This window comes from Calliphora vicina, chromosome 2, assembly GCF_958450345.1.
Source record: "Calliphora vicina chromosome 2, idCalVici1.1, whole genome shotgun sequence".
Lineage (NCBI taxonomy): Eukaryota > Metazoa > Arthropoda > Insecta > Diptera > Calliphoridae > Calliphora > Calliphora vicina.
The window spans coordinates 17,802,320-17,827,538 of record NC_088781.1 but is presented as its reverse complement, the minus strand read 5'-3'; the positions used below and the strand labels follow the sequence as shown (position 1 = coordinate 17,827,538).

At 28.9% G+C, this 25,219-nt stretch overlaps 1 protein-coding gene across 1 annotated transcript in view; it reads right to left on the bottom strand.

The window, feature by feature from the left end:
- Positions 1-25,219, bottom strand: part of ds (dachsous cadherin-related 1) — a 315,159-nt gene that overhangs the window by 15,157 nt on the left and 274,783 nt on the right. The window contains exons 9-10 of the mRNA XM_065502404.1: positions 19,257-19,759; positions 2,115-3,312 (exon numbers count right to left, since the gene is read on the bottom strand). Of these exons, the coding sequence (XP_065358476.1) occupies positions 2,115-3,312; positions 19,257-19,759 (1,701 nt within the window). The remainder of the gene's footprint in view (positions 1-2,114; positions 3,313-19,256; positions 19,760-25,219) is intronic.

Sequence of the window (25,219 nt, the reverse complement as noted above, 5' to 3'; positions counted from 1 at the left end):
AAATAAAAAAAACTAAACCGTTAATTGTTTTTTGGTTTTGCATATGGCGGACTAACTAAGTGAGCTTTTGAGTGAGTGCTGAGTAAGAGCATGAATAATGTCTGTCTGGCAAAGTGAGTGAGTGGTTGCTGGCTGGTTTGAGTGTGGAGATGGATGAAAATTGTATGATGTAGACAGATTGATGGACACCTCGTGATTTTCTATTTTGTTTTTCTTAAAGTTTTGTTGAGAAATTTTAACAAGCAAACAAAATCATGCAACAAAAATCTTGGTATGCCAAAACAGAAAAATGTGATCAAAACTAAAGAATGATCGCCAAGACAGCTCAAGGAATTTTTCCAGAAAAATATTTGATTTGAGAACAGAAGTTTATTGAAGATTATTGTTATATCTTGTTCTATGGTGTAATATAACAATATTGATTTTAAATAAAATGTAAACGATTAATCGGAGATCCAATAATTTAAAGTAATTTTTGGGAGATTATTCGTTAAGCCGATTAAACAAATAATCAATTAATTGACCACAATTTTGCCTAACATAATATTTTGCCTAAATATAAACAAATCGGAACGAATCGGAAAACCGAATAATCGATTATTCGATTAAGAAAATTCATAAAAATTAAACTAAAATTTTAATTATTTTCTGGGCGAAATTTAAATATTTTTATTAGTTTTGGGCACTTATTCGTAAAATCGATTAAACAAATAATCGATTAATAGAAATAAAATTTTGCCTTACATATCGAATATTTAAAAGTCTTAATACAAATATTGATTTTAAATTAAATTTACAACGAATAATCGGAAAAGGTTATAATCAATTAAACGAATAAAAATTAAACAGAAATTTTAATTATCTCTTAGATTTAGTAGTTTTTCTGCAAAATTTAAATTTAAAAAAAAAATTTCATAAAAAACGATTAATCGTTGATTCGAATAATCAGCGAAACGAATAAAACAATATAAATGAAGAAAATTCATAAAAATCAAGCAGAAATAGAAATTACTTCATATTTTTACTATTTTTCAATTGAAATTTATATGAATTTTTTTAATTTTGTGCGATTATTGGTAAAACCGAATAAACAAATAATCGATTAATCGAAAAAAACCTTGTCTAAAATATTGAATATGTTATACTGTTGTTAAAAATAAAGAGTTTAAATTAAATTTAAACGATTAATCGTTGAACCGAATAATCGATTAAACGGATAATCGAATATAAAGTAAGAAAATTAAAAAAAAATAAGCAGAAACAAAAAAAATCTTATTTTTAGAATTAAATTAAGAAAAAAAAATTAAAAAAACGAATAATCGTTGAACCGAATAATCGGGTAAATTAATAAATGAAAAAAAATATATAAAAATCAAGTAGAAATTTAAATTACTTCATATTTTTACTATTTTTTAAATTTTAGATATATTTTTTTAATTTTGTGCGATTATTCGTAAAACCGAATAAAGAAATAATCGGTTAATCGAAAAAAAAATTTTAAATGTGTTAAATATGTTGCACTGTTGTTAAAAATAAAGATTTTAAATTAAATTTAAATTGTTAATCGGTTCATCGAATAATCGATTTAACGATTAAACCGATATAAGTAAAGAAATTTAAAAAGTAAAATGCAGCATACATTGAAATAAATTCTTATCTTTAGTATATAATTAAAAAAAAAATTATTAAAACAAACGAATAATCGGGTAAATAAAAAAACAATATACATGAAGAAAATTCTTAAAAATCAAGCAGAAATTAAAATGACTTCATATTTTTACTATTTTTCAGGCAATTTTTGAATATATTTTTTAATTTTGTGCGATTATTCGTAAAACCGAATAAACAAATAATCGATTAATCGAAAAATAACCTGCCTAAAATAGTTATTATGTTGCACGGATGTTAAAAATAAAGATTTAATATCAAATGTAAGCGATTAATCGGTAAAGCGAATAATCGATTTAACGAATAAACTGAAGACAATTAAAAATAAATCAGCATAAATTCACCCTTATCGCGGTTGGCGTACGTGTTTTATGTGTTTTACTCCTGCCACTGAATTCTGTCCCTTGCTTATTTATTATCATTTTTGGTCTCAAATTTCTACTCACCATTTTCTCCCCCATTAAACGACTTGGCCTCCACCTGTACTACAAAGCTGCCCGCTGAAGCATTCTCCGTTATGTTGGCATAATACATGGACTTCTTAAAACGTGGTGGATTACTCTTGGTACCCCTAACCAAAATTTCCAATTTCATAACCGAACTTAACTTTTCCTTGACACCATGATCTTCAGCCTTGATCAGTAATTCAAATTTATTACGATTGACAGTCGACAAATCTGCCATTCTATCGGCTGTATTGTGTACGACAGGCGGCAAAGGTTTAGCTAATTCCAGGAATCCTGTCTCAGCATTTAAACGAAAGTAATTTAATTCATTGCCTGTAACCAAAGTATAAGACAGACGGCCATTATTGCCCGTATCCGGATCTATGGCCACTATATGCATTAACAAATCACCAATTCTTTTATTATCCGAAATAAACACTGTGGCAGTGGGCGTTGCATTTCGATTCACCAAACCATATTTGTTTTTGGTTTCCCTATTGAGGGGAGGTATAACAAATTCCGGTTTATTGTCATTTTCATCTAATACTTTTACAACAGCTGTAACCGAGCTATATAAACGTTCCGATTTATTTTCAGCCAAATCGAAAGCCTGAACTATTAAGATGTATTCTTTGATAGTTTCATAATCCAGAGGCCCCATAACAGTTAAACCTCCCGTCAAAATATCTACAGCAAATAGATCTCTTTCTTCTTTTTGAGACTTCTCCATATGCCAACTTTTGGGACTGTATTTTAATAGTTTATATTGTATTTGACCATTTAAACCGGTGTCGGCATCTGAGGCTGAAAAGTTGTAGATGACAGAACCCTCTGTGGCCAGTTCGCTGACTTGTATTTTTATAGGATCTTCCTGCCACGAGGGGGCATTGTCATTGACATCTAGTATTTCGATTTTTACCGCTATGGCACTGCTTTGTGGATTGTTGCTGGCACTGGTATCCAAGGCTCGTATTTCTAAACGAAATTCAGCTTGCAGTTCACGATCTAATTGTCGGGCTACTACCAGAGAACCGGTATGACGATCAATATCAAATGCTCCTTCTATGAGGTCTTTGGATAAGGGCGTTAGAGTGTAGGTTATGTAGAGATTATCTTCGTTGAAGATCATGTTTTGTTTGCTGCGATCGGATGCATCCACAGAGCCCACCACATGGCCAATGGCAATGTTTTCGGGAACCTGAAAGAAATAAAGAAAACAAAGTTTAATACCGGGAGTATTTAAGACATTATGCAGATAAGTTTTTAGATTTTTAACAGACTGACTGTTACACAACTTTTTTATAAAATTTTTGGTTTTTTTAAAGTTATGACCATTACTTAAACATTACTCATAATTTTAAGTTTATTTGAAGTTTTGTTCTTTAATAAACCCCGTAAATTTATGTCATTAAAACGAAAAATAAAAGAATTATTAAATTTACCAAAACAAGACATCTCTCTCAGGTACAAAGGGCCCAGAGTTTCAAGAAAAAAACGTTTACAAACCACATAGAAACCAACACTTCTACAAATCATATGATAATCTTCAACCTAAAGCCCAGAAATAAGAAACGACATAGTACTAAAAACTAAAAGAACACAGTGTTGAAAATCCAATCTTAAAGCCATAATTCATATACAAAAGATAAAACACAAACTACATGCTGCAGAGAATTTCGAAAAAAAAATAACAGCATTTAAAAACTTTATAAGCGTTAAAACTTACACACAAATGAAAATAAAGAAATATTTCTTATATTTTTTATGATAAAAAAAATACCTGCAACAAGACTACCGCTATGCTGAAACAAACAAATCATGTAGAACGTGAAAAATATGGGTAGGAAAGAAAAATGTTTAAGGTAAAAGACGATTTCAAAAAACCCTAACAAAATTCTGTGGAATATCTCAAATACTAGACACAAAAATGCATGAACAAATATCAAAAATAGTTAAATAAGGATAACAGGGATATTTTTGAACAGTTTTTAATCTAAAAGTAAAATTTTCTTTAACCACAATCATTAGTAAGCAGCCTCAAAGTCCCCAGGGGACCCAGGAAGACAGTATCAACAATCTAATCAAAACAAATAAAAACACCCGTTAAATAAGGATTATAGGGATATTTTTGGACAGTTTTTAATCTAAAAGTAAATTTTTCTTTAACCACAATCATTAAAAAGCAGCATTGAAGGCCCCAGGGGACCCAGGAGACCCAGAATCAACAATCCAAGTAACATTGTCCTTTACAGTTTTTAATATAAAAGTGAATTGTTCTTTAACCACAATCAATAAAAACAGCCTCGAAGTCCCCAAGGGACCTAGGAGACATTATCAACAATCGGAGTAACATTGTCCTATCATTAGCCTGTTTTTCATTCACGAAAATAACTGGAACGTTTGTGCTCAAAACGCTGAATAGATAAATCCCCCAGAGGACCTTAAAGTTATCACAATTTACAGCTTCACAAGTACTATTTCAAAAATTGATAGCATAAGTTGAAAACCTCTAACGAAAACCTCTCTGGTAAGAACTTGTTCTTGAATATAGCCACCCTGGGGTCCTAAAATGCACAAATTCTCAATTTCATAATTTAAAAAAATGTTTCCACAAATTTTTAAGAATTAATTCTTAAATAGCTGGATAGAGCATAGCCCCCAGGGGACCCAGGAAGAGTATCAACAATCTGAGTAACATTTCCCGAAGAATGGTCAGTTTTTCATTCATGAAAAATACTGCAACGTTTGTGCTCAACAGCTGAATAGATAAATCCCCCTGAGGACCTTAAAGGCATCGCAATTTACAGCTTCACAACTACTACTTAAACCATATGAAAACCTCATGACTGTTCTCTCAAAAACGCTTACAAATTGTTAAGAATTGGTTCTAGAATATCTAAATAGAGTAAAGGCCCCCTGGGGACCTAAAATTCACAATAAATCATGGCTTCTGGATAGAGCATAGCCCCAAGAGGAACCAGGAGACAGTATCAACAATCTAAATGACATTTTCCGAACATTCGTCAGTTTTTCATTCATGAAAGATACTGCAACGTTAGTGCTCAAATAGCTGCATAAGTAAATCCCCCTGAGGCCCTTAAAGGTATCGCAAATTTACAGCTTCACATCTACCACTTAAACAACATGAAAACCAAATGACTGTTCTCTCAAAAAAGTTTACAAATTGTTAAGAATTTGTTCTCGAATTGCTGAATAGAGTAAAGGCCCTCTGGGGACCTAAACTGCACTATAAATCTCAGTTTCAAAATGTAATTTAAACCAAATTTAGCTTAGATTTAAAACATCATGACTTTTCTCTCAAAAATGTCAACAAAATTTTAAGAATTTATTATCAAATAGCTGGATAGAGCAAGGCCCCCTGGAGAGCCAAGGGTCTTTGCACAGTTTCACAATCTAATTTAATTAAATGGTATCACAATTTTATGAATTCATAACTTTTATCTTAAAAATGTTTAAATATTGCTTCCCAAATAGCTGAATAGAGCCCCGTGGGGACCTAATAGCCATTATAAATCACAGTTTCACAGTGTAATTTAAACTAATGGTATTACAGTTTTAAGAATTCATAGCTTTTCTTCCAAAAATGGTTAAGAATTACTTTCCAAATAGCTGAATAAATTAGAGGCCCCTGAGGACCTAATAGCCACAATAAATCACAGTTTCACAATGTAATTTAAACAAATGGTATCACAGTTTTAAGAATTCATATCTCTTCTTCCAAAAATAATTAAGAATTACCTACTTTCCAAATAGCTGAATAGAAAAGAGCCCCGTGGGGACTTAATAGTCACAATAAATCGCAGTTTCACAATGTAATTTGAACAAATAGTAATAAGTTTATTAATTCATAACTCATCTTCCAAAAATGTTTAAAAATTGTTAAGAATTACTTCCCAAATAGCTAAATAGTATAAAGGCCCCTGGGGTTTTAAACTTAATTAAAACAAATGGTAGCACAATTTTAAAACCTTATGACTTCTCCTTCGAAAATTGACAAGCTTCTTATTAAATTTACTTCCCAACTAGCTGAATGGTTTTTGTTAAGCCCCCTGAGGCCCTAAATTTTATTAAAGCATATGGTAGCTTAATTTGAAAGCTTCTTATTAAATTTACTTCCCCAATAGCTGTATAGGTAGAGCCCCCTGAGGATTTTAAAGCTTCTTATTAAATTTTCTTCCCAATTTCTGTATAGTGTAGAGCCCCCTGAGGATCTAAATTTAATTTAAGCAACAGTAGCCAATTTATGAATAGTGTAGAGCCCCCTGGGGACCTAAATTTAATTTTAACAAATGATAGCTTAATTCTAAATTCTTCTGACTTCTCCCTGCAAAATGTTTCAAAATTGCCAAGCTTCTTATTAGATCTTAGCATAGCTCCTCCAGTATAGCGTATTCATAAACGACAAACGGCAGCATTAAAATAAAATTATGCACAAAAAGAATATATAAAATAAAAATCGTTTTGTTCTTCGCCTGTACAAATTATTACATTTGTTGTTTTTTTTTTTTATTTTTTTGTACAACTGCCTTTTTAAAATTTCTTATTGGTCTTGCTTTCATTGGAATTCAGCAGATTTCCTGTTCTTTCGCCGAGTATTCGTTAAGGAAATCAACTTTATGTATGTTAAACTGACAAAAATTTTAAGATTTATGTTTGATTTTAATGAGATTTATTTGAATATTAATGTGCAGAAATTCACACATGCAAGTAAAACAGTAAGGTAACCAAAAAATATAAAAAACAACAGAATTGTAAACCAAGATGTAAAATGAAGTTTACAATTTATAAGGATTAATATAAATATATTGTCCATTTAATATGACAATGAACAAATGGAGTAAAATTTGTAAGAAAAATAAATAAAAAAGAAACAAGAATCTTATACATTTTTAAAATGATCTTGATAAAATGTTTACAAAAATATGTTTATGTTAAAGTATTAAGATTTTAGGCATTGTTTTTTTAATATGAAATAAGAGGTTTTTATTGCTTTAGAATTTCATATCAGAATATTCTACATGAATTGCTGTTATGTAAGTAATTGTCTTCAGGTAGTGCTGACATGTCAGTAAGTGTTTGGAAATTTCAGAAGACCTGATGACAACTTTTTATTTTACCCTTCGCCATGAGCGGCAAGGGTATATATAATTCTACATTTTTCATTTGCGACCCCACAAAGTATATATATTCTTGATCGTATAGATAGCGGAGTCGATATAGTCATATCCGTCTGTCCGTCTGTATGTTGAAATCATCTTTTCGTAGTCCAAAAATAAATTACATACATGATTCATAAATCAATATATCGGGAATTCATTCGGCTCCGTTGCTATTTAAAATCGAGAAAATCGACTCAAATATGGCTGAGATATAAGGAAAAAATCAGAACAACCTCAATTTTTGACCTATTTTTGATCTATATCTGGATTACCAAGTCATTAATATAGACAATATGGATATCCAATATTTAATACATATTTCAAAGACCTTTGCAACGGCCTATACATATATAAGGCCATATTAAGTCAGACGTACAATGGGTCAAAATCGGGAAAAATATATTTAGCCCGAATTTTTTCACCAAAATAAATTTTTTGAAAATTTGAAAATAAATATTTTCTTAAATTTTGTTTATCTAAAAATTTTTATTTATAGTATAATTTGTGAAGGGTATATATTAGGGTGGGTCAAATTGTTCGGGCGTGAAAAAACGTGACATGCGTAAAGAGTATTATTTAAAACTTTGGAATCATTAGTGACCATCACTGAAATTTTCCCGCAAACATTTTCGTGGAATATTTTAATCCTTAAATGTCCTTTTTTAAAGAACTTTTTTTGATTTTCTCGAAAAAAAGTGTGAAATTGACCCCTAAATAGTGGAGATAGAGGGTTAAGATCCTCCACAAAAATAATCCCCATAAAATTCCACGATATAATTCTGACAATAAGAATCTCTCAGACATTAACTTACAACATTTTTTTTCAGTTAGTATAAAAAAAAATTAAAATTTTCACCCATTGTAAAAAAGTCAGTCCAGCTGGACCATAAGTTTATTCCACAAAAATAATCTACTCAACATGCTCTTTCAGAATTATAGGGTCGCTATTTTGTTCCAATCAAAAAATCTCAATTTGTTGGACAGAGAAATTTCTTAAACGTGTATTTTGAAGTCTCTCAGCGGGAGCTAGATTTTGATTATAGACCCATAGTTTCTTGGGAAAATTTTCTTAGAATTTTTCGTATATTACGTTTTTGCTATACGCCTGTTGACCAAACAAAATTGACCCATCCTAGTATAAATAGCTCTCTTACTTGTTTTTTTTTTAACTTTGTAGACCCATGGTGAGCAACTTTGGGGAGCCGCCTACTAGCCACCATTCCAACTAAGAAGCCATGTAAATATAAGTCAACACAAAACCACCATATCACTGACCATTTGAAATTTAAGTATGATATTTCTAATCGTTCGCGATCTACCGAATTATTTCTAAAATGAAAAGTTTCTGAAACACTGTGCAATGATCTTATTCATTATTAGTCCGAATGTGGAGAAATCGAATACCTTGTCGTTAAAGGTGTCTTCAGTCAAACATATTAGGTTATCCCATCCTTAAAATCTACAACTTTTGATATGAAATGTTTCGAAGTTGTGTCTGTGTCAACCATAAATATAAGGAAAAAGTTTCCATAAATATTCGCGAGTTTAAAAATAAAATTCGCGAATAGAATTTTTTTTTTAAAAAAATTTAGCTGGGAATTTATTAAGTTAATTTTTGAACGAATGGATTGCATTTAAAGAGCATTTGCGAAATAACGAATACAAAAAAATGAGTTCGAACTAAAAGTGAAAGAATTATTATTTCAAATTTGATTCCCTCTCGAAGAAATACTAATTTCTTGTTCTTATTAAATTCAGTTAATTGGTTCTTCTTAGGCTCAAGCTTCAAGAAAACAAGTAAGAGAGCTATATTCGGATGTGCCGAATCTTATATACCCTTCACCAAATTATACTTCAAAATACAAATTTTAAATATTTTTAGGTAAACAAAATTTATTTTTTTCCCAAAGTTTTTTTTTTCGAATTGTTATTTTAAAATTTTTTTGATTTTAAATTTAAATTTTTTTTTAAATTTAAAATTTTTTTTTTAAGTTTAAAATTTGTTTTTCTTTTTCAATTTTTTTTTAGTGAAAAAAAAATTCGGGTTAAAAATTTATTTTCCAATTTTGACCCATTGTAGGTTCAACTTACTATGGTCTTATATACGTCGTTGCAAAGGTCTTTGAAATATCTATCATTAGATATCCATATTGTCGATGTTAATGACTTAGTAATCCAGATATAGGTCAAAAATCGAGGTTGTCCTGATTTTTTCCTCATATCTCAGCCATTTGTGGACCGATTTTGCTGATTTTAAATAGGAAACTTCTCAAAAGCATAGCTGACAGAATTATTGAAGATTTGGGTTCCGAAGATATCTGGGGTCTTCAGAAAATTGATTTCAATAGACAGACAGATGGACAGACAGACATACGGACATGGCTTAATCGACTCCGCTATCTATAAGGATCCAGAATATATATACTTTATAGGGTCGGAAAATTATATTGTGGAAATTGTGGAAATTCTCACGAAGGTGAAGGGTATAAAAACTGCCATATATCAAACGACCTCGAAGTCTTATAGTATTTTTAATCAACTCATACAAAATCTTCTAAATATATTTTACTTTCTTTGGCGATATTTGTCTTGTATGCCATTTAGAAACTAATATCACTATGACTCTGAATTATAACATTTTGTTAAAACAATTGGCACTTTTTTTGTAACGATCGGTCGCTTAATAATGAACATTCCTTACTTCTTTTAACAACCCACCTGCCGAACTCTACTTTTTATTGGCACTGTTTTGTAATGCTGAAAATCACCACTATAAAAAGTTATTAACAGGACTGCAGCATTAACGTTTCAAAAACAAAATAAAATTTCATATGGAAATACAATTTATTTTAGTTCAGTTGCATTTTTATTTTTTATTTTTATTCAGTTGCATCATTACTACTAAAGATTTTTGTTTTACAAAAAGGTATCAAGTTAATATTAACTCGTACGTACATTAAATACCAAACGAAATAAACGGTAGTAACTTAAATAATTTATAATATTACCATTTTTAAATTGTTATTGCAAATTATATTAACCAATTTAAACTTAAATGTGAAAAAAAGGAGCAAAAAAAAAAAAAAGATTTTACATTTGTCACTGATATATGGCCGAGAGATGAGGAAACAGAAAGTTGCTAAAATTTAGGCATATAAGACTTAAAAATGTCCTATTATTATATAAATGATAAATATAGGAGCTATAGTTTGAATGTGTTGAATATGGAAGACATTAGCTGATTTTCTAGTTGATTTGGTCATATGTCTGTAAGACAAATTAAGCCAATGTCATCATAGATCTCATTTTGCCCTTGTGTAAAGAACATGAGAGATAATTTAAAGAAAGCCTGAATAAATCGTTATTTAAAGTCAATATAATGGGTCCTTCTTTAAAATACTCATAGTACATGAATAGCCGGATAGAAAATTAAAATTAATTTCCAAAAATTTTATTTTGCCAAAAAAATACAAAATATTTTTTTATTGCTGCAGCCTACCTAAACTTCCACTATAGCTTACTTTTGTAATCTCACTTGCTTACTTTAGTTTTTTGCTCTTTCAATTTCTTAAAGCCTTTTCAAAAATTTCTGAAACAACTAAAATTAAACCTTAATAAATGAAATAAAATGAACAACAGAACAGAAAAAAATTAAAAAAAAAAAACAGAACAACGCTCAAGAAATGACACAAACTAAAATGTTACGCACTTCAAAAGGAAGAAACCGCCTCGCAACAGTAAAGAAGTTCAGTTTGTTTTTTTTTTTTTTTTGTTTAGCCAGATTGTGTACTTGTAAAATTTCCAAAAGGAAGTTGGCTTTGTGTATGGCTAAAATGTATATAATGGCTGGAATATTGTGATTGTTGGCTTAAAATCCAACAAATGAAACTTTACACAGTAACAGCAACAGCAATCAAAGAAAACAACAACTAAATTGTGACAATAAAATGTAACAGTTTTTTAATTGGTATCTCTCTCTTTCGCACTGCCATAAGACAAAATGAACATTTAGGTTTTAGGCGTGTGTATATCGGGTAGTATTTGGGTTCCTATAGTCGGCAGGGAGGTGTATTAAATTACTAGAGTCTTTGGCGGAAATAAAAGCCACAACCCTCAGAATGATAGTTCAGCACACTATCGTTCCCTATAGCCTGTCATTTTGTTACGCTATTATTTGCAGGGGCATCCTGTAATTTTTGTTATGAAATAGTCGCACGAGCCCTCTGTCTTTATTATCTGATGTTGCGATCCAAACTTAGAAGTAATTTAAGCCTGTAATTAAGCTCATAACTCTGGCAGTACACATAGAAGATAACCGATCCCATTAAGATTATTCGTTTGCTCTCCAATGCGGATGTCTTCTTCTAACTCCCACAGAAATCATTTAACTCAATATCCAATACAATGTTGAGACGTGGACACAGCTAGAGAGAAATAAACATAGAGCTGAAACTAGAAAAAACTCAAACAAAAAATTACTAATAACAATCACACATACGAGTAATGTTTTTGGTTTCATATAGTTTTTTTACAAATCATTCTCAGGAATTTGGTTTTTGACAACTGAGTTAGGTTTTAGACTGGGGAGTTTCCGATATATTTGTAGTTATCTATGGGCATTAGAGTGGCACTTAATTAACCAAAGTTGGATTTTGGCCATTCTCACACCCCAGTTTGGTGAACATTAGTAAAAAAAATCATTCTGAAAAATGGAAAATAATTGGTTTTTCTCGAAAATTTCCAAATTTAAATCGCAGGTACGGAAAAACTATAATAGATATTTTCATAATTTTTTCACATTTTTATTCCCTATTATATTCTCAATAAATCCCAATGAGATGATAAAAAAATTTTGAAATTTGTTTAACAAAATTTTTAAAAATTTGAAAATGGAGTTTTGAAACTGCCGTTAAACTAATTTTATTTCTTTAGTCATAACTGCGAATAGGTTAACGGTATCCTACGAAGACAAAAACTCATATACAAGTAAATATGGATATATTTTAAGTAAAAATTGGCTATTATTTTAATATTAATCAAAATATGTTAATTTTGTTCCTACATTTCTTGTTCTAGTTGCCTGAGACACATTTTTTGACCAATTTCTAATTTTTATGTCTCATTAGAACGACAATTACGTACACATTTCTGTTCTTTTAAATGAAATTGCAAAAGTAATTTTTTGAGGCAAAATTTTTACAAAAACTGAATAAATGCATTTTTACCCCTTGTAAATGCATTTCAAAACTTCAGAGGGATGACTTTCAGGATGATTTTTTACTAATGTTTCAATCTAGTAGAAACATGGAATTCGCCTGTGTATTCCGGTGACCAGATAAATGATTCTTATGTTGAACTATACTGTAATCTCGTTTAAATGTTAAAGGCAGTCAACGGCAGAGAAAGATTCGGTTGCACACACAGAATTTTTCGGTTCTATCAACAGAAAGTTAGTTGTAAAAGAAGAATTTCGGTTTAAGCAATCAAAATTTTGATACCCTATATAAAATCTTATAGTCGCAACTGTAATATTGGGTCACTAAGGTAGAATCATTCGATTGGCAACAAATTTGGTTGCTACTTGGAATCTGTTTTCTGTGTGTAGTGACGATCGGCTGATTTTTCATGATGACGAATGAATTAATGTATGAGAAAACCAAGGACAAGTTATAAATGCAAAAGCAGTTCAACCAGAAATATGCTGTAATGAAATCCATTAATCGAGGAATCTTAGGAAAATTTCAAATCAAAAAAGTTTTGTTATGAAAACCGAATTTGTTATCAAACTCTTACAGAAGTGAAGTACTTGCAATATTAAGATCACACGTTTTGAATGTTTATTTGAATTGTGATACTCACAATCCAGCACATACGTATGACACTCGTGTTAGGGTCCATGCTGAACATAACAAAGCCATTCGTATTTCAAACTTTGAATATCGAATAAGCGATCGATGCATCACGATCAACAACTTGAATGCGAGAAGGAAGCTCCTCTTGCATGCTGACCATATGCTCTAGCAGATTATCAAGTATTTTCAATTCATAACTTTTATTTGGATTTATTTATTCCAAATTATTTTTTTATTTTTTTGGAATTTCTGTTAATTTGAAATTTTATTTCGTCAACTTTTTAAATTTAAAGGGTATTTAAAATTCGATTTAAATGTTTAAATTTCTCTTACAACTTTTTCCCACCACAAACAAATATGAAAAAAAAAAACAGTTAATTGCATTAAAACGGAATATCTTCTTTTTAAAATGATTTCTTCTGATTTCTTTTTCTTTTTTTTTTTGTAAATCAAAACTACAAGTTCAATTATGAAATTATGCAAAACATGTGCGGAATTTAAACGTGAGTTTAATTATTAATAATCATAACATTTTATAACTGCAAGTTTAAATTGAGTTAAGCAATTGGTTAACAGGATGGAAATAAATAAATTTTTAAAGCAAAACATAAAAACTAAATATTTGATGCTAAAATTGTCTATAAGACTTTGATTCAGCAAGCTTTTGATGGTCGAGTGTTGTCATGAATATTAGAATATTATGGTTTCATGTCTGGCTGCATATTCTGGGTCAAGGCTTGCTTCAAACGAAGCAGTTGCGTTGTGTACAGGTTCCCAGTGATGATCTGGTCATAATTCAGATAGGATACTTGGCACTGTGTATATATATGTAAATAGTAACAGCGAGTTGCAGAGCAGTCAGTATATGTAAATTATAAAGTGTATTTTTCAAATGTGTGTATTAAATTATTGTGTCAATTTAAATAAATAAAGAGTTGTTACAATTTTTAAACTCCTGATCTTTTATTTTGCAACTAAAAGAATAGGTTTTATTTAAAGGAAATAAACCACCGTTTTTAAAAGTTGAAAACTTTTACGAAACGAAAGTTGGATTTTGGCCATTCTCACAAACCAGTTTGGTGAACATTAGTAAAAAAAATCATCCTGAAAAATTTTAGGTAAATCGCCCTCTGAAGTTTTGAGAAGTTCATCATTTTTGTTAAGTTTCATCAAAATCGACCCAAAATATACAACATTTCGCTATCTTTCCAAGAGAAGTTCCAAATATTGAAAAATTTCACTTTTGACCTTCACGATTTAAAGGTTAACGTTTTCCAATTTTAGTAAAACTTTCAGAGCATATTTAGAATTACCTGCACTACAATATCCTGAATGAGTTTTACTTAAAATACATAACAGTAAGGAAATAGAGCTCATTCGTCAAAAAATTGCCAAATAATTGGTTTTTATCGAAAATTTCGAAATTTAAATCGCAGGTACGGCAAAACTATGAGAGATATTTTAATAATTTTTTATATTTTTATTCCCTATTATGTTCTCAATAAATCCCAATGAGATAATAAAAAAATTCCGAAATTTGTTTAAAAAATTTTTTAAAAATTTGAAAATGGAGTTTTGAAACTGCCGTTAAAAAAAAAATATTTTTTTGGTCATACCTGCGAATATGTTAACTAACGGTATCCTACGAAGACAAAAACTTATATAAAAGTAAATATGGATACATTTTAAGTAAAAGTAAGCTTTTATTTTAATACTTATCAAAATATATTAATTTTGTTCCTACATTTCTTCTAGTTGCCTGAGACACGGTAATGGCCTGGCGAATTTTTAATAACTTTAACATTTTTTGACCAATTTCTGTTTTTTATATCTCATTAGAACGACAATTACGTACACATTTCTATTCTTTTAAATTAAATTTCAAAAGTAATTTTTTAATGGAAACATTTTTACAAAAACTGAAAAAAATGCATTTTCTTAACCCCAACCGATTTACCTAAAATTTTTTCAGGATGAGTTTTTTACTAATGTTCACAAAACTGGGGGTGAGAATGGCCAAAATCCAACTTTCGTTTATTAAGGGCCACCCTAATATAGCCCTTCAAAGTTGACTGATTTTAAGTTTTCAAAAAAACAGACAACTTTTAGATAATTTGGTCCTATTTCAGATACAATATATCGAAAACTATGTAACTGATCGTCATTAGTTTTGATAGATATATTTATTAAGAAAAGAATAAACAAAAATTGTACTGTTGCTTTGTATTTGTCCAGGTAAATCGATATTTACCAACTATCCATTTTTTCAATATTTCTCAATTTTGAAGGAAAATAAAAAAAACTATCAATTTCTATATTTGCCATATTTTCAAAATAAATTCTTTGATTACTCCTTTATCTAATGCAAAAATTTCCAGCTGCCCGTTCTTGTCCCATTTTTTGCTAGAGGTATAATTTTGAAAAAATACATGGTTCCAAACTATATTCACCAACTATCCATTTTTTCAACTTTGATGGAAAATAAAAAAACTATCAATTCCTATATTTGCCATATTTTCAAAATAAGTTCTATGATTATTCCTTACCTAATGCAAAAATTTCCAGCTGCTAGTTCTTGCCCCATTTTTTGACCGTGAAAAACCACCAAAATTTTTTTTTGAAAAAAAAAAATTTTTAATCTTTTCTGGAATAATTTTAAATCATAAAAGCCGTTAAAAAGAAACATAAAAAATTAAAAAATTTTAAAAAATATTTTATTTTGCTTCCCATAAAATTGATTTTTCCATAAATTTCAACTTTGCTAACCCATAACTAGGCACTTGAAAGGCGTAGAACCATTTTCAAACACTCATTTCATAGGCTGATCAATTATCTATAATATGCCTTATAAATTGTTTGATTATCTCATTTGTTATGATTTTTGCAACGAAAAAACTCAAATGGCGCCACTGAGCTACGTTTTTAAAAAGTAAAAATGTAACAATTGAAGGATTCAAACGGTCTGCTATTATGTCGTATTGTCATAATGTCGTAAAATATTTTTTTAGTTTAAAAAAATTCTTGTTGTGCTGCAAACAAAAAAAGTGTTATTATATGACAAACTAATAAACATAGTTCAAAAAGTCTTATTAGTACACAACTTTTTTGTTTGAAACCCAACAAAAATTTGATTAAACTAAAAATATATTTTATGACATTATGACAATACGTCCTAATAGTAGACCGTTTGAATCCCCCAAATATGTATTCATATCCTATTTGAAGCAAAATCTATATTTTCCAAAAACTATTGTAAAATGTTTTGGTTATTTTTATGTATTCAAGAAGTCATATTTCTGGAATGAAAAGCGTCTGAAGTTAAATTATTTTTCATTTGTTAAAGACTTCCAAAGCATAATAAACCTAAGATATTCCAATCCAACTGCTGTCCGCTTTGTGTAGTAATCTCCTTATTATAATATGATTTTATTATTATAAAAATAAAACACATTTATGACAATTTGTTCTTAAACAAAAATTAAAAATCCCACGCCTTATACTTTAATTTATTTATTATTTCAGTCAGTTTTTGTATGTTTGCCACAATTTTCATCACACTCGCGCGCTAACAAATGAGTTTCCTTTTTTGTACCTTTTATTTTTTTTTGCAAAATCCTAAAACAAATAAGCGGCAAATTCCTTTGTTTTGTGGTAGAGGGTTTTTTTCTTTAAGATTCTTGGTAAGAAAATCGTTGTGTTTTTTTATTTTATTTTCAGTTTCAGTAAGTTTTTTGTTGTTTAGTTTTCGTGTATTTAACATTTGTCACGTGATGCTACAAATCATTGTCACACATGTATCTGCTGCAAACTACAAGTAGTTCGCAAAATTTTGTTTTTTTTTTTTAAAGTTCGTTTGTTTAGAGTAGTTAGTATTTCGTATAAGTACTAGATGTAGTATGTATGTGAGAAATAAAACAGAGCAGCTATTTAATCATATATTGTCTGTTTTTTTTTGGTTTGTTTTTTTTTTAGCAGTACAAAGGTATAAAAAGTGTATTGAAATAAAGAACTTTTCAAAGGGATGTATAGCTTAAAAAGCCAGATAATGTTAAAGGGCTCTAAATATGAACCTTTTCTATAACAATCAAAAACTTTAGAAAGGATTTGTATCCTTCCTTCTTGTATGCTTTAATTAGTTCTTTAGCTGTTATTTAAAGCAAGATTTTTATTTAACTTGCTGCTTAGCATCCTTCCCCTTGTTTAAAGAATATTTGCATATACATTTGTTTGTGAGTGTAAATTTTCCATACGAAAACAGTCCACATACATTTAAAAGTCAAAGATCACGAATTTTTTTTCTCGACTTTGCTCTTTCTCTTATTTTGCAGCAGCAACCTTTCAAGTCTTAACACTTACGGTTACTTAAAATGTTGCAATTTTCTTGATATTGTTGTAGTTTTGCTCATATACCAAAAAGCTAACGAAAAAAACAACAAGTATGAGAGCTATATTGGGCTGAACTGAATCTTATAAACCCTTCACGAAGGTATTCTTTAAGAAAAATTTTTTTGTTGAATTTTTATTTTTTAAATATATTTTTCTTGATTTTGGTCCATTGTCGGTCCGAATTTCTATGGGGTTGTATATGTCGCTGGAAAGGTCTTTGAAATATCTATCATTTGATATCCATATTATGACTTTAGGGCTTAAAAATCCAGTTATAGATACAAAACTGGTCAAAAAGCGAGGTAGCCATGGTTGTTTGCTTATATCTCAGCCATTTATGGACCGATTTTCCTGAATTTAAATAGCGACCGAACTAGGACCGTGGCGGAAATATTGGTATATCAATCATGTATTTATGACATTTTGAGGCTTCGGAAGGTTGATTTAAACTAACAGACTGGCATGGTTATATCTACTCCGCTATCTATTACGATCCACACTGCATTACTTGATGCGATCGCAAATGAAAAATGTAGAAATTACAAACGGAATGTTAAACTTTTATACCCTTATGAAGGGTATAACAAAAGTAATATTTGTTTAAGAAAAATATTGAAAAAATTTGTTTGTAAAAAAAATATTTTTTCCCGATTTTGGTCCATTTTCGGTCCGAATTTCAATTGCGTTGTATAAGTCATTGGAAAGGTCTTTGAAATATCTGGCATTTGATATCCATATTAAGAATTAATGACTTATTGACTAAATAATCCAGCTATAGATACAAAATTGGTAAAAATCTAGGTAGCCATGGTTGTTTGCTTATATCTCAGCCATTTATGTACCGAATTTCTTGAATTTAAATAGCAACCGAACTAGGACTGTGGTGGAAATATTGGTATATAAATCATGTATTTAGGACATATTTAGGCTTCGGAAGGTTGATTTAAACTAACAGACTGACATGGTTATATCTACTCCGCTATCTATTACGATCCACACTGCATTAATTGATGGGATCGCAAATGAAAAAGGTAGAAATTACAAACGGAATGTTAAACTTTTATAGCCTTATGAAGGGTATAACAAAAGTAATGGTAAATGGAAGAATATACAAAAAAAAACATAAGTAAAGGCAGCAACAACAAAAAAAAAACCAACTAAGTAGAAGTTATAAGCGTAAAAGACTTGAGCATAGAATTCTTAGAATTTGAATATTGTGTGAAATAACAACTGCAACTAAAGAATAAGAAGAAAACAAAAAAAAAAAAAAAGAAGGAAAAACGACAAACACAAGACATTGGCATGACTTCCTAAAAAAGACAGTATTCCATAAGGAAAACAACAAGAAACTACTTCTATGTACAACAACTAACTACTGACAAGATTGCTAGTTTAAATAAAACTACATAAATACATATATATTTACATATATACTATGTAACCATCATATGTACAATTTTCTAAAGACCTGACTGTATGGCAAATGGAAATATGCACTCAGGCGTGGGCTATAAGTTTTTGTTTCTGCTTATTTTTGTAGGTTTTTTTTGATGCCATACCATACTTTCCCCTTAAGCCAACAAACATGAAAACTTCAAGTGTTGCTAAACTAAATAAAAACAAAAAAATCCAAAAGGGATACAACAACAAAAGGGTCATACATCTAGCTGTTACAGCTCAGGCACTTAGAAATACTTATATTTATAGGAAACAACAACACTCACCCGAAATACTAAACTTGAGCTGGTAAACGTTGGTCGATTGTCATTCAAATTTAACACCTCAACACGCAGCAAACGTATTGATTGTTTTGGTGGATTGCCACCGTCTGTTGCTGCCACAGCCAAACGATAAATGCTGCGTTCCTCATGATCCAGCACGACCAACGTACGTATGACACCCGTGTTGGCGTCTATGCTAAACAGACCAAAGCCATCCGAATCACGACCTTTTAATATCGAATAAGTGATCGATGCATTTTGCCCATTATCACGATCGACAGCACGTATGCGCACCACTTCAGTGCCTGGTGGCTGCTCCTCTCGCACGCTGACCACATCCTCTTGCGGATCAACAATCTTCGGTTGATTGTCATTGACATCGGTTACATGGACTTTGACAGCGACGCGTGAACTGCGATACGGTGTACCCTGATCGCGAGCCTCTGCCACCAAATCATAAACAGAGCGCTGTTCACGATCCAATGGTTCGCGTGTTGTGATTTCACCTGAAATGAGAGAATAGAATACGAGGGAGTTAGTTGAGTTGAGTGAGTGGGGTGGATGTAAAATTTAAATAATTTTTGTTTTTTTTTGCATGTGTTCATGTGTGAAATGATTTGTTTGGTAATTAGAAGGGAGTTTTTGGAGCAATTTCTTTTGCAAGATCTATGAATTTGCTTTAATTAGGTGTTTTTGAAAGTATTTTTTTTTGAAAGGAGTTTAATAGGATTTAAGTATTAACTTTCATTTACATAAGTTTATGGAATTGTAGTGTTTAATAAATCCTTTTTAAATAATAATTCAATGCAAATAAAAATTTTCTGAAAAATTATAATATTTCAAAACAAAAATTAAATTTTAATAAAACTAACATGAAAAAGTCTATTCGAGTTTTATTTATAATTACTGATTTATTTCCCCACTGTGCAGCAAAAGTATTGAAATTATCCTCTAAAAATGTATATACTTTTGTCAATAATAGTTATGTCACACTACATAACTATTATTGACAAAAGTATTAGTTTATGTAATCAATATTTAAATTTTTTGATTTGTTTGGCTATTAAATATATAAATTTCTACCGATTAATCAACTAAGATTGCGAACAATCGTTCAGTACTTAAAAAACGATAAAAATATAAAGTATTTCACATGAATTTAGCGATTTTATTTAATTTATTAATCGATTAATTTTTGCGATAAGTCGAATAATCGATTGAGAAACATAAACCAATGAGGACATATTTTTTTTATTTATTTTGCGATTTTCTTTAAATATTTATAAAAAAACTAGGACGACTATTTATATTATTCGATTAACCGATTATAAATGAATCGCAATTTTTCTTAAATTACTTTAACTAATCAAGATTTGAAATAATTGCAAATATATTTGTTCGATTTTCAGAACAATATTTTAGCGATTAATCGATTAAGAAATTCGAATATTCGTTAAGTAATTACAAAATAATAAGAAAATTAAATATTTTACATGAATTTTGCAAATTTTCTTTGATGTATTTATTCGAATAAGAACTCGAATAATCGATTATATATGAACAAAAATTTATTTTTAATCGATTAACCAATTATTTCTTCGCTATAATTTATTTTTACTATAACTAATACAGTTTTTTGATTAGTTTAAATGTATTTTATGGGCTTGTAAAAGATAATTTTGGCGAATAGTCGATACAAAACCATAGACATAATCGATTAAAAACCACAAATCAATAAGCTAATAAATTGTTTTTCAATTTAGCGATTTTCTTTAATATTTATTAAAATTTAAGACGATTAATCGATTAGCCGATTTTAAATGATTCGGTAAATTGTTATTATTACTTTAAATAATCCATGTTTTGCATTTCAGAATATAATTCTAATCGATTACGAAAACCGCATAATATATTTTTATGACCATTATAGGATTAAATTCCCATCTAATAAACAGTTAAAACATTTCTCAATTAAAATAAGCTTTAAGCCATAAAGTATAAAGTCGATTAAAATTAATATTCTTTTAAATAGTTAAAGAGAAGAATCCATCCTTGTTATTAACAATTCTCATTATAAAGATTTTAAAGATTATAATTTGGTGTTTATGCATTTTGTCACTATTAAATCGAATAAAAAAGCGAATAATCTTTTAATTTTTTTTTTTTACTTTATTTTAATTTGTTACATTCTGATCTTTGAGTCCTATTTGTAAATTGTGAACAGATATTTAACGATTAATTGGATCAAATTTATATTCGATTAAAAAGCAAATATTTGCTTCAAATACTTGTTTTCATTCTTTATATAGGCAACCTTTGAAATGCTTTTTAATCGATTAAAACCAATACACGATTAAACGATTTAAAATAATATTTAATCAAGTCTGTTTAAAAACTTTTATTATCTAGATTTCAAAGAAATTAATTTTATGTATAATCGAATAAAAAACCGAATACTCTTTTATAAAACCGAATAATCCATATTTTTAATCAGGTGTAATTTACTTTATGATGAACTTTAAAACCAATTTGTCAATTTTAGAAAAATCGATTAATCGAATAAATTCTATATTCTATTATTTGATTCGAATAACATTACAAAATCAAATATAAATTTTTTCTAATTTAGTGCAACTTTACAGATAATAAAATTTGAAGATAATTTTTTAAAAAAAATTAAAGCGATGAATCGAATAAAAATTTGGTTAACAAATGGTTAGTTAAGTAGAGGATTTTTTATATAACAAGGATTTAAAGATTTTTTTTCCAAATCAAGAAAAATTATTACCATTAGTCAAATAAAATCAATACTCGATTAACCGATTAAAAATATTAATCGATTAAAATTTTTAATCGATTATCCGATTAAAATTATATGTCATAATAAATTAAATTTAATATAGTAGAATTTTTCAAGCGATTAATTGAATATTCGTTAAAAAATCTAATAACCGATTTATTGTTTCAATTAACTTTTAATCAATTTAATTTAATACTCGATGTAAAAGATTTCGCTTTATTATACCCTTCACCTTCGTGAGAAGGGTATATATAAGTTTGTCATTCCGTTTGTAATGGATCCTTATAGATAACGGAGTCGATTAAGCCATGTCCGTCTGTCTGTCTGTTGAAATCAATTTTCTGAAGACCCCAGATATCTTCTGTATCCAAATCTTCAATAATTCTGTAAGACATGCTTTCGAGAAGTTTGCTATTTAAAATCAGCAAAATCGGTCCATAAATAACGGAGATATGAGCAAAAAACCGGGACAACCTCGATTTTTGATCTATATCTGGATTACTAAGTCATTAACATAGACAATATGGATATCTAATGATAGATATTTCAAAGTCCATTGCAACGATGTAGATAAGGATATAGTTGGACCTACAATGGGTCAAAATTGGGAAAAATATTTTTTAACCCGAATTTTTTTTTCATCAAAAAATTTTTTTGTCATACAATTTTTTTCCCAAAAAAAAAAATTAAAAAAAAAATTTTAAAAAAATTTTGAAAAACAATTAAAAAAAAAATTGAATTTTGTTTACCTAAAAATATTTAAAAATTTTATTTTAAAGTATAATTTGGTGAAGGGTATATAAGATTCGGCACAGCCGAATATAGCGCTCTTACTTGTTTTTTTAATAATAATTTAGATTTAAATGAATTTAAAATATTTGTTCAGAATTTTATCGAATACTGTTTTAAAAACTCGAATAACCGATTCCATTTTTTTTTAAATTCAGCGTAATTCAAAAATAATTTACTTTAAAATCAATTGTTCATTTATAAAAATATATTAAGCGATTAATCGATTAAAATTTTTATTCTATTATCCGATTAAAAATATAGTTCTTAATAAATTAGTTTTAATAGAATTGTTCAAGACTTTCTTTTGATTTGTAACTGATTTAGCAAAAATTCTTGTACAATTAATATTTATACTAGTTTATAAATTTTTTAGTAATTAAACGATTATTCGTTTCATCGATTAAACATATTTTGCTTTAGTTTGTTTTCATAATTTATTAATTTTATTAGTTTCACAAATATTTTACATTAAATCAAATCTATCAATTTATGAAAAACATTTCAAGATTAATGGTTAACAAATTCAGAACAGTGTAACGGATTCAATTCAATTCGCTAATAAAATATAACGTCTATACTTACACAATCTATAACAATCTATTTTTTAATTAAAACTTGTCCATCTTTACCCGTTACAGCCCTTTTTCCCACAAACAAAAAATAAAATAAAGAAAATATTTTTTCATTGCTTGTGTCACTTCCATCCATACTGGCAATATTTAATACCAGTTATTGCAGCTACATACAACCTCTCTAATAAATCCCCATTTTTCTTCATTCAACATTCATATTAAAACTTGAAAATGCTCTACATTTCTTTTGATCATTTATTCATTCGTTCGTTTTCTTTTCATGCATTTTATCCGTTTAGAAAATCTTGACTTTAATATGGAAAAGAAAATAGATTTTAATCATTTTAAATCAATCTTTGTGTTTTTTTTTCTTCGCTTATGTTCGTGGTACATTTTGCGAATCGATGTGATTAACATAAATTGTGTATATTTATTTAAATAAATACCTGTGCTGTATCCAACATACATATTAAGCCATAGATAGATAGCATAGCTTGGTTAAATGTTGTTGCAAGTAACTAAAACTTAAACTTAAAACGTGTATGCAACAATGAAAGTTAAGCAATTGATTTTAAATATTTGTTTGTGCATCTTAAATATAGTTGGTTTGAGTGTATCAGTTTGTGTGTTGCATAGAAGTCTAGTTTTGTACAAGTTATCAATTCCATGGAGTTTTACAGTGGCCCCTAAATGTCAATCGTAAGAGACACACAATTGACGGATGAGCTGACAGCGCTAAAACTGTTGTTGTAGTTGTTAGTAATGCTGTTGCAGTTAGTCTGTAAATATGCTGCAGCTTGTTGCTGTTTAACATTGAAGCTGTAGAGCTGTGTGTTGCACAATTATCATGCTTACAACTTTGTTTTTTTTTTTTATTTCAAAGATTTTTCCTACATTTGTATGCAGCCTCTAGCTTAGAAAAATATATAAAAATTTCAAAGATGAATAACACAAATACTAGAGACTATGAGTACAAATACAAATCCTTAGTTAGAAAGAAATGTGCAAAGCTTCTGTTTAAATAAATCTTTTTATAATAGATGGTATCGATTTTTATGATCATCATCATCTTCTAGTTGTTTTAGTTGGTTTGTTTCTTTTTTGTATTTATTTTTTTGGTTTTTGTGTTCGGCATAATGAACAACAGGTTCTTTTTAGTTTTTCATTTGTTTGATAGAATAAAATGTAAAAAAACAAAAATAATATTTACACACACTTGTTTTTAACATTGGTTTTCCTAAAAGGCTTTAAGGAAAATTGTATATTTATTATTAAAGAGAGAGATATGTAAAGGGGTTTATTCTTTGAAGGCTAAACTGCATAGAAATATTGGTTGAAATAGATCAAAATGATCTTATATATAGTGAAATGTCAGCAGGCCTAAATCCAAACAGTTTGGATTGAGTAAAATTGAAAAATACTTGAACAATTTAGATATTTTCTTTAATAAAGCAGGTAATTTTCTGTAAATATTTATTACGAATTATGACGGTTAATAATAATAACTGAATTAATAGATTACAGAAAGCGAATAATCATTTAAAAACTGAATAATTCATTCAAACATTTCGCAATTATTTCATTTTCAAAACATAGCTGTAGCGATTAATCGATTAAAAAAACGAATAATCAATTCTGAAACCAAAAAATTTATAAAAATAACAGAAACTCGGTGAATTTCTTTATATATTTATTATAATCTATGACGATTATTCTATTAGTTGTAATATTCGATTAACCGATTTCAAGATTAATATATTGAAATAGCTAATAATCGATTAAAACCCGAATGCGTTTAAAAA